This window comes from Ochlerotatus camptorhynchus, unplaced genomic scaffold, assembly GCF_037179485.1.
Source record: "Ochlerotatus camptorhynchus isolate MF236.1 unplaced genomic scaffold, CSIRO-AGI_Acam_v1.1 ptg000024l, whole genome shotgun sequence".
In the NCBI taxonomy this organism is placed as follows: Eukaryota; Metazoa; Arthropoda; class Insecta; order Diptera; family Culicidae; genus Ochlerotatus; species Ochlerotatus camptorhynchus.
Genome location: NW_027040516.1, coordinates 869,320 through 885,468, shown reverse-complemented (window position 1 = coordinate 885,468; position 16,149 = coordinate 869,320). Strand labels below are relative to the sequence as shown.

The window sequence follows — 16,149 nt, the reverse complement described above, 5'->3', positions numbered from 1 at the left end:
CTCCAAAGGCCACAGCAACGAGTTCCGTTCCACCGCGAAACGTTCGGCCATTTTGTTTTTCCAATGCTGTCAAAAAAAAAATCACCACGCCAAACTCAAAACAAAAACAAATCATCATCGCTGCTTCCAGCTCGTTCCTAAACCCATGCCTTTCTTGTGTCAACTGGAGTAGTTGTAGTGGGATCATTTAGTTTCTAAACACATCTCAGGCCGGATGAAAGGAATCTGTACTCTGTAGTGCTTCTCGCGTCATTGTTGTTTGTTGTACACTACCTACACTAGCCCACCACCGCACTGCTCGGGTGTGCGTGTGTGGATCCGTAAATGTTGATGCTTCATCCTCTGTCAAAGAAAAAATCTTTCAACCTCCTTCTCAGCAGTTTGTGTTCGCTTCGATCTTTCTTCTATGATCTATTTTTTGTAAAATAATTAATTCAAAAGTATCAAAGACTGTAAAAGTCTGCTTTCGCTTTTTATCATCATCATCCCATTTCGCCGCTGTCATCCACAGAGAGCAGAACATCAATCACATTTAAATGTTTGAAAGACCAACACACACTCAACTCAGAAAGAAATCGGAATTCAGTGTACTACGTGTCATACGGTCCTCTCCTCGCCCAAAACGCCCATTTGTGTCTAAAACCAACTTCTAAAACCCCGTCTCCATACAAGCATGCCACTAATGAAGAATACTGTGGTTTCCTATCCCCAACTTTGATAGCTCAATTTCCTTAATATCTAACACTGCAGGGGCCATTTGGAGTACCTAACCTTACTAGTAGGTCACGATCTCGAGGGAGCTTTGGTAGATCCGGAAGAGTTTGCAAATAGCTACCAAAACTACCTCGCGTGACTGGTCACGCCCTCTAGCTGTCGCCTTGTTGCTAACTCCTAATTGTATGTTCTCCAAAAACGAATTTTCAAATGTCATCATTTCTAAAATTCCAACCAATGCTATCTATTCCAACAGATCATCACAATTGGATGAAAAAAGCCATAAATCAACCCCAAAATCAATTATATTAACACTCGCAGCACGCGTGGGTCCCTCTACCACCACGGAAAGTCCCATCCTAGTGTCCTTCTCCCCATTTTCCTACACATCGGCCCGATCGGCCAGTACAGCCAAATCAAACATTTACAGACCTACCAAGAGCACAACCACCACCACCGCCAAGACCACCACAACCGAACCCACTCCCAATCCCTCCGACAGTGACGCCAGCGATAGCCAATCCCTCCGAATCCCTCCCGAGATCAAATTCCATCCCATTCCCGAAGACAGCTACTACGACGACGAAGAGTATCCACTCAGTAAGACAAGGTACGAATACGGCGACGGCCAAGAAGACGATAGCAGCAATGATCCGTCAGACAAAAAGTACATCACTCAAAAATTGCTCCCCGTCAATCCGCCATCCTCTAGCTTCAGTTCGTCCGATATTCGCGGAGATTCCCCCTTCTCGTACGATCAGCCTCGAAACTACTTCTCCTATACCTTCAACAAACCCCCAGCTACAACTTCCACAACCACAACCTCGACAACCACACCAAAACCGACCACAACAACCACAACTACCACTACAACCACCACAACCACTCCGAGCCCGGTAACACAGCGTCAACGAATCCAAAGCTACGTGTACTCCGATATACAACCGGAAAGTTTCAAACCCCATCGAATCACCCCCACGTCTAAAGCTCCGGCCATTCCGGACTACGACAGTTATCTAAGTCCCGTCGCCGGTCGAACTCGTGGTCAAAACACATTCCTCAAAGCTCTCGGCACAACGCTTTCTGCTACACAACAATCCACTATCGCCACGTCCTCTACTTCTGCACCTGCTTATGCTTATTCCTCAACAGCACCCGTTCAAGTCAGACCATCCTCACATCCAGACCAGGACAAACCGATTCACTTCACGCTGAGCTCCGGTCTTGGTAGCTATTCAAGCTCCACCCAATCGCCACGGTACGTCGTCAAACCCGAGCAGTTCGAATCGAACAATACGGTTCGCTTGACGCTAAGCACCTCATTGGGTCACAGTTCAACCACGTCTCGCCTTCCATTCTCACCGTCTTCTCCACGCTACGAAACGCGACCGGAGCAAATTCGCTACTCCACTGGAAGCACAAGGCCTGAAGAACTTGTCATGACCACTCAATCCCCACGGTACGAAATTCGACCCGAGCAGTTCGACAGCAACAAGTCCATCAGATTGACGCTTAGCGCAGGAATCGGTGGTCGTCCAGCGGTATCGAAAGGAACCGTCGAGATGGTAGAAACCTCCTCTGTGAAACCCAAGTATTCACAGTTTACCATTTCCGATGCGGTTACAACGACCACTCCTGAACCTACGACTTCTTCCACCAGCAAGGTTCTACGGCTATCTCCAAGCTCTACCCTATCTCCAACACGCACTCGGTTCTATCAAAACCCTTCTTTGAAACCCAGCTCTCGACCAACCAAAGACAGCTTCCAAGACACGGATCCAACCTCCTCCAGCGAATGGGTTCCCACTTATCCGGAAAGCGTCTATTCAAGCCCTCAAACGAACACCCTTCAAGAGCTCGATGCACAGGAACCAGTCGATTCATTGGTTTCATCCAAATCAGAGTTGACCTATCTGGACCAATTTAAGCCCAAGACACTACCCCCAACGCGATTCCCACCACGAACCACACCCCCTCCAAATGCAGCCAACGACAGTAAACAACTCGCTGCAGTAGTGCAAAGTTCCACCGCCCGGAGTCTCTTATTCAGGGAATCACTGAACAAAACCCTCGAGCCTACCACATCCTCCCGCCCGGTAGTGTCCCCATTCAGAAGTCTCGAAGTGCAACGGCAAACCCCTTCGTCCGATAAAGCATTCGCTTATTCCACCTCAAGGGTTATCGCTAACATCTACCGAACCACTACAGAAACTCCACGGGAATCTCCTCTGAGAAGTTACTTCCTGATTACTAGTCCTCCCAAACTGTACACTACCGGAAGGACGTTCACTAGTACTACACCCAAAGGCACGACCTCTACCACAACTACTGAACCACCTACGACTACTACCAGCACAACTCCGTATACTACAACTACTACCACTGAGCCCACCACCACTAGTACAACTCCACTAACAACCACTACTACACCGGTCTATACTACCTATTCTACCTACAGCACCGAGGACAGTACCTCGACTTCGGTACCTAGAACCACCGAAGTCTACCGCGGACGATACCGGCCGGTCTTCAACCTGGCTCGATCGTCCGAAACTTCCGAGGAAGTAACCACTCCTCGATATCGTCTTCGTAATCGTGGCCCCTCGAGACGTACGTACACCCGGCTACGGCCTACCTCCCTGAATGCCACCTATCGTAGTAATAATACTCACGTACCTTTTACTAACACCGAAAGCACCGTGCTTTCGATATCCACCGAATACTCTGATCGACGGTTAACTCCGACCGCGTTGCCTTCGATCGCTTCTTCGACTAGTTCATATTTGAACCAAATTCGTACCACCGATCGGTCCGGCCACAATAGTGTTGACACACCGGTCAAATCGTCCCATTATAAGTCGCGTTTTAGTGACGATAGCGTCGAAGTGTTAAAAAAGACTACAGTCCCTTCGGAGAACATAACCCTTACGGCGGACTCCGAACCCGTCAAAGTGGTTGAAATTACCGACAAACCCGTGTACTATACTAGCTACCATATGACCTCGACTGAACTGAACTCTTTTGGACCTTCCAGCAAGACTGAGTCTACGACGAAGAAATTCCGTGCGACAGTAGAGATGCCCGAAATGAACATTCCCACCGAAAAGGAACTGTTGTCCTACCAACAGGATGACAGTGCCAGTCGCGAAGAAGAAGACGAAGAGGACGAAGAAGAAGAGGATGGGGAAACTCCCGAGGAGGAGTTGACAGACTATCATGAGACAACCAGCGCTGCTACGACCACGACAACCTCCTCGACCACGGTTCGGACTGTCAACCCCTACAAACCACTGTATCGGTCAACTAAACGATACACCACGACCACTACTACCAGCACAGAACCATCTACTGCACGATATACTCCCAGCACCGTAACGACGCAAAGACTCAATCTGACCACCTCGACGGTGGCGGATATACCGAGTACCTCACAGGCAACCACCACTACCGAAGACCTACCCTCGACGACCACCGAAGACTTCGAACCTCGGACAAGCTCTACCTCCAGTTCCACCAGCTCCAGCACGACCATCACGTCCACCACCTCCACTACCACCACAACTACCACCCCTCGCTTACCCACAACACACTCCATAAACAAGCTCCCACCGCGCGCATCCAGGGTCAATAATGCCATAAAGACCACGATTGCGGCCGCACAGCTGCCACGCCGATATAGCAAACCGTCGTCAGCCGGGAAAAGCATACAATGTACAGAAAACTCGCTTTCCGCCAAGTGCAACGAAATCCCGTCGAGGTACAGAAACAAAGCAAATATATCAAACATTTGCCCATTCTCTTCTTCTTTACTCTTCTATTGCGCATAACAAAAACCAAAAAAAAAAACAAATGCAATTGTATGCCAAGCAAGCATTTATTAGATCAGAACCAATTTGCTAAAACCAAACCCAACATACTCACGTTTGCAAGTTGCCTAGTTGATTGTTTTCATTTTAGTGTGTACTACTACTGCTACTTCAAAATACCACCACCAGCCAAATTCACCACAAGCTCTGCCAGAAAAAAAAAACAAATCCACCACTACCATAATCACCACCTTCACTATATAACTACTTTCACCACTTACTGATCTTCTGGAACTTTCGTTCTAAAGTAGAACTTTTCCTAATACGGTTATCGTCAGATGAAGCTCAGTAGTTAGCTTTTGAAGTATTTTTTTTTTGTTTTTCCGATTTTTTTGTTGGTATCAGTTTAAGTAGAGTTAGATATATTATTACGAAAAAAAAAACAAACATTGTAGCTCCTATTTCTGTACACACCACGTTAGGGAAGTAGCAGCTTGTCAGGGCTTATGGACATTGCCGGAGCGTATCTAGTCCGGCGTTAACCAATTTTTTTTTTCTGTAATCGTAGAATCGGTAGGGTTTTACCCTGTGGAAGCCATTAACTAGGTTGCGTTGTTCTAAGATAGATTACCGGCTAAACGGATCAGGACTGGAACTGAATGGACTGATTTTTATTTTTCCTCAAACATCATGAAAGACGGCAGATGATTCTGGGCCCTGCTTCACCGCTGCTTATCGCTCGCTGCCCATTTGGTGGTTGTGTTCAGTATCATTTCTATTGGAATGGGGTGTGGCTAAAGGGGATTTCATACGGCATATTCATGGTATCATTGCATCCAGGGCTAAAACTTTGCTAAACGCATGAATTTTCGGAACCAATATCGAACACTTTGGAGGAATGCTAAAGGAAATTATGGATTTCTAAAAACACGATGGGTAAGTTGTACCATCAACTGGCCAAACTTTTAAGGGGTTTTTTTTCGTTTTTTCGCAACGTTCTCAAATGGATTCTTCTTGTCCGAAATTCACTTACTGTAAACTTCGAGTAAAAAATATCAGCTGGATTGGTTGGATCAAGATCTGTCCCAACGACTTACACCGTAGACACCCCACGAACGACAATGTTCAATTATAATTGTTTTACCTCTACTATAAACATCAGAATAGTAAGTTTCTGGTTACTTTATTACTTATGTTTTGATTTGATTAAGCGTATCCTTTCACTGTGTCCCTTTTTGCTTCACACGATTCCCAATGCTAAGTGACGATTGAACCATTTCTAGTTTTAAAGGCGTGCGGTACTTTCAAGTTAACGTGTAGCGAACTGTGGTAGAATCATTCTACTAAAGCTGTGCGTCATCAAGAAAATGGAGGGGAGTTTCTTGATAAATGAAATTCTGAGCCAAACAAGTGAACGCCCTTATCTTGGTCATCCATTAGGGTGGTCCAAAATAGATAAAAAAGTTAATAATGTTCAACGAACTTATTTCAGATTCGTACTTACTAATCATTAAACAGCTCTCTACAGGTTTTAGAACATTAGTACATTCGCTTGTAGACAAGGGTTTTCTTCATTAAAAGAAAAAAATTAACACTTTTTTTACTTTTCCAACGCATAATGCGAGGGGGGCGACACATCTAAATCTCAATTCTAGATGCTCAACAAATCTCACACTCACGAATCAATCTTCAAAAAACCTTCTTTCATTTATCGCATCTACTTGCATCGCGCATAATATTTTTGCAGGAAATCTTTAGAATCGTCATCAATCTTCTTTCTATCTACTCAGCGTGTGTGCAGCAAAGCACAACAAAACACAATTTTCCCTGCATCGTAGATAGAGTCGCCCCCCTCGGCATAATGGGCGGCAGCGGAACGGAAACGGAAAGTTTGACAGTTGTCACAAATGACATCAAGATGCCTAACCGAAGTCGATTTGGTTCTAACTAGTTTTCAATCCGACAAGTAGGCTTACTCAGATCGGGCTTTTCCGCTGCCACTGCCGTTCCGCTTCCGCTGTCATTGCGCTTGAGCCTTAAGAGTTTCAATGCCACAGAAGATTGTGGCAGCTTCCACATTTCGTTGAGAAAATCTAAATATTCACAGAAACCGCAATACAAGCTACGAATATCAAGCTAAAAAAAACACCATCTACAATTCTAACCAAACTGTGGTGAGTTTGAGTTTCATGATTGTTGCGTTAAACTGGGTTTAGACAGGGCAAGTCAATTGATCAAGTCAGTTGAATTCAACTAACTTGAACGTGTAAACCATGCCATTCAACTGACTTGATCAACACACTTGGATTGAAATAAGTTGAACCAGGCTCAACTTTTCAAGCCAATTGAATTCAACTGAGTTGATCAAATGACCTGCCTAGTGTAAACCCAGCTTTACAGCTGAACGCGACCCAAAACTACCGTCACTGCTGGCATCAGTGGCTTCGTGTCTGCCATCGGTGAAGAGTAAAGAGATATTATGCATGACATTTTGTTCCAATATCATCCGTGATATTGAAAACGTATGCAAGCGGTAAAAATATCACTTGATTGATGATATTGCCAACACTGATAGGAATTTATGTATTTCTTCAGATACATATATTTCAGTTCCTTCCGACTGTCTTTGATATGAGTAAAGCTTGTCTGCATTCAGCTCGCCATAAGATTATCTGAGAAATAGTTCTGAAATTAGCGTAGCTGCCCTAAAGAGTTGTAAACTTTTATAAAATTCTCTACGCATCCTCGAAGTGCTAACGATTACCTTCAAGTTTACTGGAAGTCTTTAGAACTTAACTGTTTCCATAAAATTTTCTAAACTTCATTAAATTTATTTATTTAATTGCCTGAAATGAATGGAACTGCCCTAAGATTTTTTAGCCAGTTGTTTTTCGTGTTTGGACAAATTCCTTGGGCGTCCTCGATAGGCAATATAGAATCCCCAAAAAAGCCATATGAACTTGCCCGAGAAGTCCTATGAACGTCCACAAGAAGTCCTTTGGGAGACTTATGGACCTCTAAGAGAATTTCTATGAAAGTACCCCACAAGTCCTATGTAAATCCCCGAGAAATCCTATGAACTCTCCCTTGAAATCCAATGGGCATTCACAAAAAAGTTCTGAACTCCTCTAAGAAGTCTATAAACATCCCAAAAAAATCCTATTGAAATCCCCGAAAACAGCTCTTAACTCTCCAAGGCAGTCGTATGAACTGCCCTAAGATTATCCAATGTTCTGGAAATTCTCGTTCTTCTTAATTCTCTGAACTTCTATGATCTTTAATTTTTTAAACATCTTTGAAGTTCTTGAAAATCAGGGAACTTCTTCAAATGTGCTGCTATTTTCCTTTTTCAATTAATAGATTTGCAATGATTTTCCGTGACGTTCCCTCCATTCTCGAAACAGCACTGAAGCTTACGAAATTTCTTTTAAAATGGTTTTGCATTTTCCTCATATTCTCAGAATGTCCCTGAAGTTTTCTGATCTTTACTGACGTTCTCTGGAATATTATCATGTTCCCGCAGTTTTCCTGAAATGTCTTATCTTCATTTGAGTTTTTTGACGTAGGACTACGTCTGTGATTTCTATATGAGAGTACACTTTGTGAAAACCGAAAATGGACCATGTAACGAAATTATGAAAGATTTTGAACGTTAATAACTCAGCTGTCCCTGGACCAATTTCAATAATTTTATCACCAATCGATCAAAAATATTTTCACACATCAATAACATGTAGTAAATGTCAAGCATTCTTCAGCAGACGGGCCAAGACTCTTGCGAGTGCCCAATCATTGATCAGAAGAATATGGAATTGTCCGGTCCGATTTGCTGATTTAGCTGTCTACACGTCATCATCATCTTTCAAAGGCTTTAAGCAACAATCAATACGAAACTAACGATTTTAAATTGGCTCACTACTTGACTAGCCTATTGGTCCCAAGCAAACGATTAACGTACCCCATTGTAGTCGAAATTCTACTACTGCACAATGTTTGTTTTGATTCGCTTTGAAAGTTTGACAGATAAAATGAGGGGTTAGTGGATTTTCGAGGGGTGAATCGATTAGCTTGGGACCGAAGAGAGTACCAGAGCTGAGCCAACAAGTTCAGCACGTTATTTCGGGACATTCTAGTCTTAGAGTTACCTCTATGCTTAAGTCTGCACAGCAAAAATTTAATTTTGATATCACAGCACAGTGGATGCACCTCAATCGTGTCAAAAATATGGTGTAATATTACTTGCCAAAAAGCACAAAATCTGTGCATGAAGTGACATTAAGCTGCTTTTACTGCATTTGTTTATTTTTGTGGCCATTGATAGAAACGCATCCTCTTGGATGTAATATTAAATTTATTTTTTGCTGTGTGTACTACCATCGGCCCTTTTCTGGATCACCAAGATTTTCCAAAAGAGTTAAATTTCTTAACATGTACCAACTAAAATTCATATCGAAAGGATCTTTTCAGGGTAATCATAATCATAGTAAAGAGTATAAACAGAGAGAACGCCGCTCAAATTACTATTCCTACACAAAAGACAAGCTCTTGCTGCAGTTAACAAATAACATTTATTATGTAAGACCACGTAGTCCTACGTCACCATCTATACAACCCCATAGGACTATCCTTTGTAGTTTTTAATTTCCTGAAATGTTTGTAACTTCTCTAAGTTTCCGCAATTTACCTACCTGGAATTAAAACGAAATGATAAATGTCGTTCAAAGATTTTTAATTAAGGTCTCAATATTTCCCTGAACCTTATGAAAACACCATAAAATTATTATGGATACCAATTCATCGTAATTTTAAGATTGCCCCAATAGTGACATTCCTGATGTTTAATGTGCTTTCCTTATGTTATTGGGACCACCAGAAGGATCTCTGAACTTCCCTTAAGTTCTCTAGACTTCACATAATTTATCAATATATATAAAAATCCCCCGTAATTTTACGGTATTGCCTTGCAGTACCTTAACATTCCTCAATATACCCAATTTTTCCTGGACTTCTCTGGACATCCAAAAAATTTCCTTCTCGGAATATCTCATAATTCCTTGGAACTGCATGATACTTCCTGCAATTTTCCTTAAATTAATGGGACTGCTCTGAAGATCTCTTATCGTCCTTGAAGTACTTAAATGAAACATCCAAAACTCTCCAAATGTTTTATAAGTTCACTAATCTTTGCTGACCTTCCTGCATTTTTTTAAGTTCTCGAAACTACCATGAAAATCACGCATTTTCTCTTTAAATCTGCTCACAATTTCTTGATGTTCGTGCTTCTTTCCAAAAAATTAATGAAGCTCTCAGAACTTCATAAATTCCCTGAAATTCCCGGAACGTCTATGCAGTTCCTTCAATTTAATTTGAAATTTATTGACCTATCCTGACAGGTTCTTTGATTTGTTTTAATAATCTCGAAGCATCGCTTAAGATCAATTCTCCTGAAGTTCTTGGGACTCCACTTAGAATTCCAATAGACATAACAAAGGAGTCCTATCAACTCCCGTGAAAAGTCCTACACACTTAGATATATATATTTTTTTTTTCGAGATGGGCACCATCGAGCAGCTTGGCATTTTATTTTGCTGGATCTCAGTGAAAAACTTGCCGATATTCAGCTAACAAACATAAATTTTGCTGAATCTCATCATGTTTTTCACAGAGATCAAGCAAAATAAAATGCCGTGCTGCTCGGTGGTGCCCATCTCGGGAACAAAAAATCTATGTGTGAATGGACATTCTCGAAAAGTCTTATAACCTTCCCTAAGAGGACATATGAACTCTACCGAGAATTTCTATGGACAACCCAGAAAAGTCCTATGAACTTCCTCGAGAAATCTTTTGAACTCCTCCGAAAAGTCCTATGCACATCCACAAGATGCAGTACGGCCTCTCCTGAGAAGTTCTATGGACTTCTCCAAGAATTCCTTTGAATGATCCTCCGGAAGGCCTACGGACAATGCCAAGAAGTACTTTAAACTTTAAATAAATCCCTATATAAGCCCTAGAACTCCCTGGATAAATCCTATGGACTCTCCGAAAGGTCATATGAACTTCCTCGAGAAGTCATATGGACTTCCCCAAAAAAAAAAAGCCCTATGAAATTCCTCGTGATGTCCTATGAACTTCCCCGAGAACTCTTTTGAGCTCCTCTAAGAAGTTCTATGTACTTCACCAAGAAGTCCTATGAGCTTCCCCGAGAAGCTATAATAGCTATAAACTCGTCCGAGAAGAATTATGAACTCTCCGGATAAGTCCTATGGACATCTCCGAAAGGTCATATGAACTTCCTCGAGAAGTGATGGACTTCCCTAAAAAATTCCTATGGAATTTCTCGTGATGTCCTATGAACTTCCCCGAGAACTCTTTTGAGCTCCCCTGAGAAGTTCTGAGAAGAAGAATGTCTATAAATGATCCTCGGGAAGGCCTATGAAGTCTCCCAAAAAGTCCTATGGACAATGCCAAACAATACTTTAAACTCTTCCGAGAAGTCCCCGGATAAGCCCTAGAACTCCCTGGATAAGTTCTATGGACATCTCCGTAAAGTCATATGAACTTTCTCGAGAAGTCATATGGACTTCCCCAAAAAAAAAGCCTTATGAAATTCCTCGTGATGTTCTATGAACTTCCCCGAGAACTATTTTGAGTTCCTCTGAGAAGTCCTATGAACATCCGCAAGAAATACTACGGCCTCCCCTGAAAAGTTCTATGGACTTCTCCAAGAAGGCCTATGAATTCCCCCGAGGAGTCCTATGGACATTCTCGAAAAGGACTGCGATCTTCCTCGAGAAGTCTTATGGACTTCCCTAAAAAAGCCCTATGAAATTCCTCGAGAAGTCCTATAAACTTCTCCGAGAACTCTTTTGAGCTCCCCTGAGAAGTCCTATGTAGTTCTCCAAGAAGTCATATGAGCTTCTGCGAGAAGCTATAATAGCTATAAACTCGCCCGAGAAGTATTATGAACTCTCCGGATAAGTCCTATGGACATCTCCGAAAGGTCGTATGAACTTCCTCGAGAAGTCATGGACTTCCCTAAAAAATCCCTATGGAATTCCTCCGCGTTCCTATAAATTTCTCCGAGAACTCTTTTGAGTTCCCCTGAGAAGTCCTATGGACATCCACAAGAAGTACTACGGCCTCCCCTGAGAAGTTCTATGGACTTCTCCAAGAAGTTTTATAGACTTCTCCAAGAAGTCCTATGAATTTCCCCGAGAAGCCCTATGAAGTTCCCTGAAAAGTCGTACGGACAACGCCAAAAAGTGTTATAAACTCTTCAGAAAGGTACTATGAACTCTCTGGATAAGTCCTATGGACATCTCCGTAAAGTCATATGAACTTCCTCGGGAAGACAAATGAACTTCCCAAAAAAGCCATATGAAATTCCTAGTGGAGTTCTATGAACTTCCCCGACAACTCTTTTGAGCTCCCCAAAGAAGTTCTATGGACTTTTACAAGAAGTACTATGGAATTCTCCAAGAATTCCTGTGAACTCTCTCGAGAAGGCCTATGAAGTCCCCCAAAAAGCACTACGGACAATGCCACAAAGTGCTTTAAACTCTTCCGAGAAGTCCTATGAACTCCCTGGATAAATCCTAGAACTCTCCAAAGAAGTCCCACGGACATCTCCGTAAATTCATATGAACTTCCTCGGGAAGTCATATGGACTTCTCCAACAAAGCCCTATGAAATACCTCGTGACGTCCTATGAGCTTCCCCGAGAACTCTTTTGAGCTCCCCCGACTTCCCCGACAACTCTTTTGAGCTCTCCCGAGAAGTCCTATGGACATCCACAAGAAGTACTACGGCCTCCCTGAGAAGCTCTATGGCCCTCTCCAGGAAGGCCTATGAACTCCCCCAAGAATTCCTATGGACATTCTCGAAAAGTACTGTGAACTCCCTTGAGAAGTTTTATGGATTCCCTAATAGAAAAATACTACAAAAAGTTTTACGGGGTAACTTTTTCATTTATTTATTTATTTATTTATTTATTTTTATTTATTTTATTTGTCGTCAATCAGTGTAGACCGGTATGATTCCCGTTTATTACGGCTCGAAACGAGAAGTCCTATGGGCATTCCATAAAAGATATTTGAACTTAGTCAAATAAGCAATACATAATACAATCCATATGAGCATAGGACAAGACCTCTCCGCCCAAGTAACATTTCTAGTTTTATGAAGGTTCTGTAGACCATGATTTAGACTTGTAGAATGCTATAAAACCTTGATAAAACTTGCAATGTTGCTTGGGCGGGAAGTCCTATGAAATTTTCCGATAAATCATACGAACTCACTCAAGAATTCTTATGGACATTCCAGATTAGTCTTAAGGGCCATTAGACATTAGCTCCGTTTGCGATGCTTTCAAGTAAATTTGACAGTTTGTCAAAATATTTAGCTGTCACTATGCCGCAACGCATCAGATCCTGATCTAATGTGGGTGGCCCTTTATGGAAACCCCGAAAAGTTCCATGTCCCCGTGAAGTCCTGAATAGTCCCCAGATATCTCCAAAAGGTAATATGCACTTGATGGATTAGTTCTATGGACAGCCCCGAGAAGTTTTATAAACGCTCCCGAGAAGTCCTAATGACATTCCAAAACAGTCCTATAAACTCCCGCAAGTAGTCTTCTGAGCTCTCCCGAGAAGTCCTACACCCAACCGGAGAATGAAAGATTCTCTTTCAGTTTTGTATGAAAATTGAACTGAAACTCTAAAAAATCACGACATGAATAGATTCTGTAATGTGATCATCAGAAGACGCTTCAAACTATTGTGAAAAGTAAATCCTAGCGTATTTTATGAACTGAATAATTTTCCATCAATTCTTTAATGCTAGAAAATTTGCTTATAGACGTTTTGTATGAATTACTTTACTCTGAAAAAAAGTCTGTAGTGAGTATAAAAACAATCGTTACAGTTTTTGTAAGAACTATCTGTAGTTGTGATAAATGAATTGTTTTTTTTTTACAAGCCAGTTGTTTTTCGTGTATGGACAAATTCCTTGGGCGTCCTTAAGAGGTTATATAGAATCCCCCGAAAAGCCATATGAACTTGCCCGAGAAGTCCTATGAACGTCCACTAGAAGTCCTTTGGGAGACTTATAGACCTCTCCGAGAATTTCTATGAAAGTACACAAAAAAGTTCTATCAACTTCCCCGAAAACAGCTATGAACTCCTCTAAGAAGTCTATGGATATACCTAAAAAATCCTATTTAAATCCCCGAAAACAGCTCTTAACTCTCCAAGGCAGTCGTATGAACCGTCATACCGTATATACGTATAACGGTAATAACGAGACGTCATACCGACAGCCCTAAGAATTCATACAAACTACCTCGAGAAGTCTTATGAACTCGTACCGATCGTATGAACTGTCTCGAGATATCCTATGAACTATTTTGAGAAATTCTGATAACTCTTCGGAGAAATCCTATGGACATCCTCAAAAAGTCCTATGCACTCCACAGAGTAATTAAATGAACTCCTTCGAGAAGCCCTATCGACATCCCCGAAAAATCCTATCAACATCCCTCGAGAAGTTATATGAGCTTTCTTGAGAAATCCTATGAACTCTCCGAAAAGTCCATCCCCAATAAATCCTATTGACATCTCCAAGAAAGTCGTTTGAACTCCCCAGAAAATATGGACATTCCCAAGAAGACCTAACAACTTCCCCGATGAGTCCTTTGAACTACCCCAAGAAATCCTATAAACTTTTTCGGAGTAGTCCTATGGACATATTTAACAGTCCTATGAACTCTCCGAAAAGTCTTGTGGGCGTCGCTGAGAAATCCTATTAATATCTCCAATATGTCCTATAAACTCCCCCGAGAAATCGTATAAACTCCTTGGAGAACTTCTATGGACTTTTCCAAACATTCCTATGAACTCATCTAAGTATACCTACGAATTCGTCCGAGAAGTTCCATCGACATCCCCGAGAAGTCCTACAAACTTGTCCAAAAATTCCTTTGAACTTTTCCGAGAAATCTATTGAACGCGCTCGAGAAATCCTATGAACTTTTCAGAAAAGTTCTATGACCTTCTCCAAACAGTCCTATCAACTCGTCAGAGAAGTCCTAAGAACACCTCGGAGAGCTCCTATCGAAACCCCCGAGACGTCATAAGAACTTTCCATAGAAGTTCTATGAACTCCTCCGAGAAGTTCTATCATCATCCTCCTAGAAATCCTATGAACTTTCCGATAAGTCCTATGGACATCTCTTTATGGATTCCTCGAGAAGTCCTATGAACTTATTTGAGATGTCCTTCCGATTGAGATTAACCATCGAGAAATTAAAACAACTACCTTATGGGATAGAATTGAAAAAGGAAAGTGACCCCATATTAAAAGCTGACCAATAGTTCGTAAAATGAACCACATGTTGAATATGAAATAGAAACTCAGGTCAATGCGAAAAAAAAACCGTCGTCAGTTCCAGTTCCGTTGCTTTAAAATTAGTAAAACACGTTCCGTAGACATCTAACCCAATCGAAAACCATCCAGTAGAATCGTGCTAGCGCCATCTTAGACAACCCTCAGCAACTGAGGAAACTCATCTGTAGATTGAAAACCTTCAATGTATCACTTGCACTGGAAGACACGTCGTACAATCTTCACATGGCAGCTCAGCCGTCAATCTGTGCCGGAAGCTACAGAGAGCCTAGAGAGTACCACCACCGACTAAACCTAAACGCTTTCTCAGATCAAGCGATTTTCCTCACTGCTAGTGCCTCTCGTTCTACTTCCGTTTCTCATCTAGTGTGTGCGGCTGAAATCACCTTCAATCTCCACCCTCGTCGCTTCCTTCTCTGACACTGTATCCTTCTACAGCTCCAATCCACAAAAAACAACACTACTCCACACCACACCGAAAAACTTAACCCCCACATCTCATCGATCCTATCAAGAAGTCCCGCCGAGACCTGTTTCCTGCTCTGGCTCACCTATCCTCACTTCCGCGTGCAATCCTATTCTCTTCCCCCAATCGTGCACTGTGTAAACCAGTAATTCGTCTAACCCGCTGTGTATCGCTCGTTAATTCTCTCGTAACTCAATTCAAGTAACCTTAGGAACATAGACAGCAACAACTACAACTACAACAACGGCATTAGCAACGACACCCGACTGGATCAACCACATCAAGCATCGGCTTCGCTCCATCACTACTGACTCATTCACTGATCACCAACAGCGCCTCTAATCCTACTTATGCTAGCTTCGCCCTAACTTACAAGCTCACGCACCAGCTATCTCCGCTATATTGGTTGCCTATTTTCTAGCCGTAGCAGTAGCTGATCCGCAGTGGTCCAATGTTTAATCTCATTCCTAAGACATGAGCTTCGTACTAATTTGCAGTAGTTGTTGATCGCTTCGGAATCGAACGGAATGGTTTTTTGGAGGTTTACTAATACGTTGTTCTCGTTCTCTATTCCCCGCTGCGTTCGTGCGATTGTTTGGTTTGCCAACAATCGCAGAGGAAGCAGTAACAGCAACAGCAACAGCAATAGTAACAGCAACCGTAATCGCGGTAACCAGCAGTACATCACCGATACGCAGTCGACTGTATCCGCCAACCGAGGAACCCATCCACCGTAAGTTCAATGACCTCTTCTGGAGGAAC

At 42.3% G+C, this 16,149-nt stretch overlaps 1 protein-coding gene across 2 annotated transcripts in view; it reads left to right on the top strand.

Annotated features, from left to right (window-relative positions):
- The window catches only part of Cda5 (Chitin deacetylase-like 5), a 552,116-nt gene that overhangs the window by 532,700 nt on the left and 3,267 nt on the right, over positions 1 to 16,149 (top strand). The window contains exons 8-9 of one of the 2 annotated variants that reach the window (XM_065229174.1): positions 3,749 to 4,471; positions 16,004 to 16,120. In XM_065229174.1, the coding sequence (XP_065085246.1) occupies positions 3,749 to 4,471; positions 16,004 to 16,120 (840 nt within the window). Of the gene's footprint in view, positions 1 to 970; positions 4,472 to 16,003; positions 16,121 to 16,149 lie in introns of both variants that reach the window. The other variant, XM_065229166.1, reaches the window with a different exon arrangement.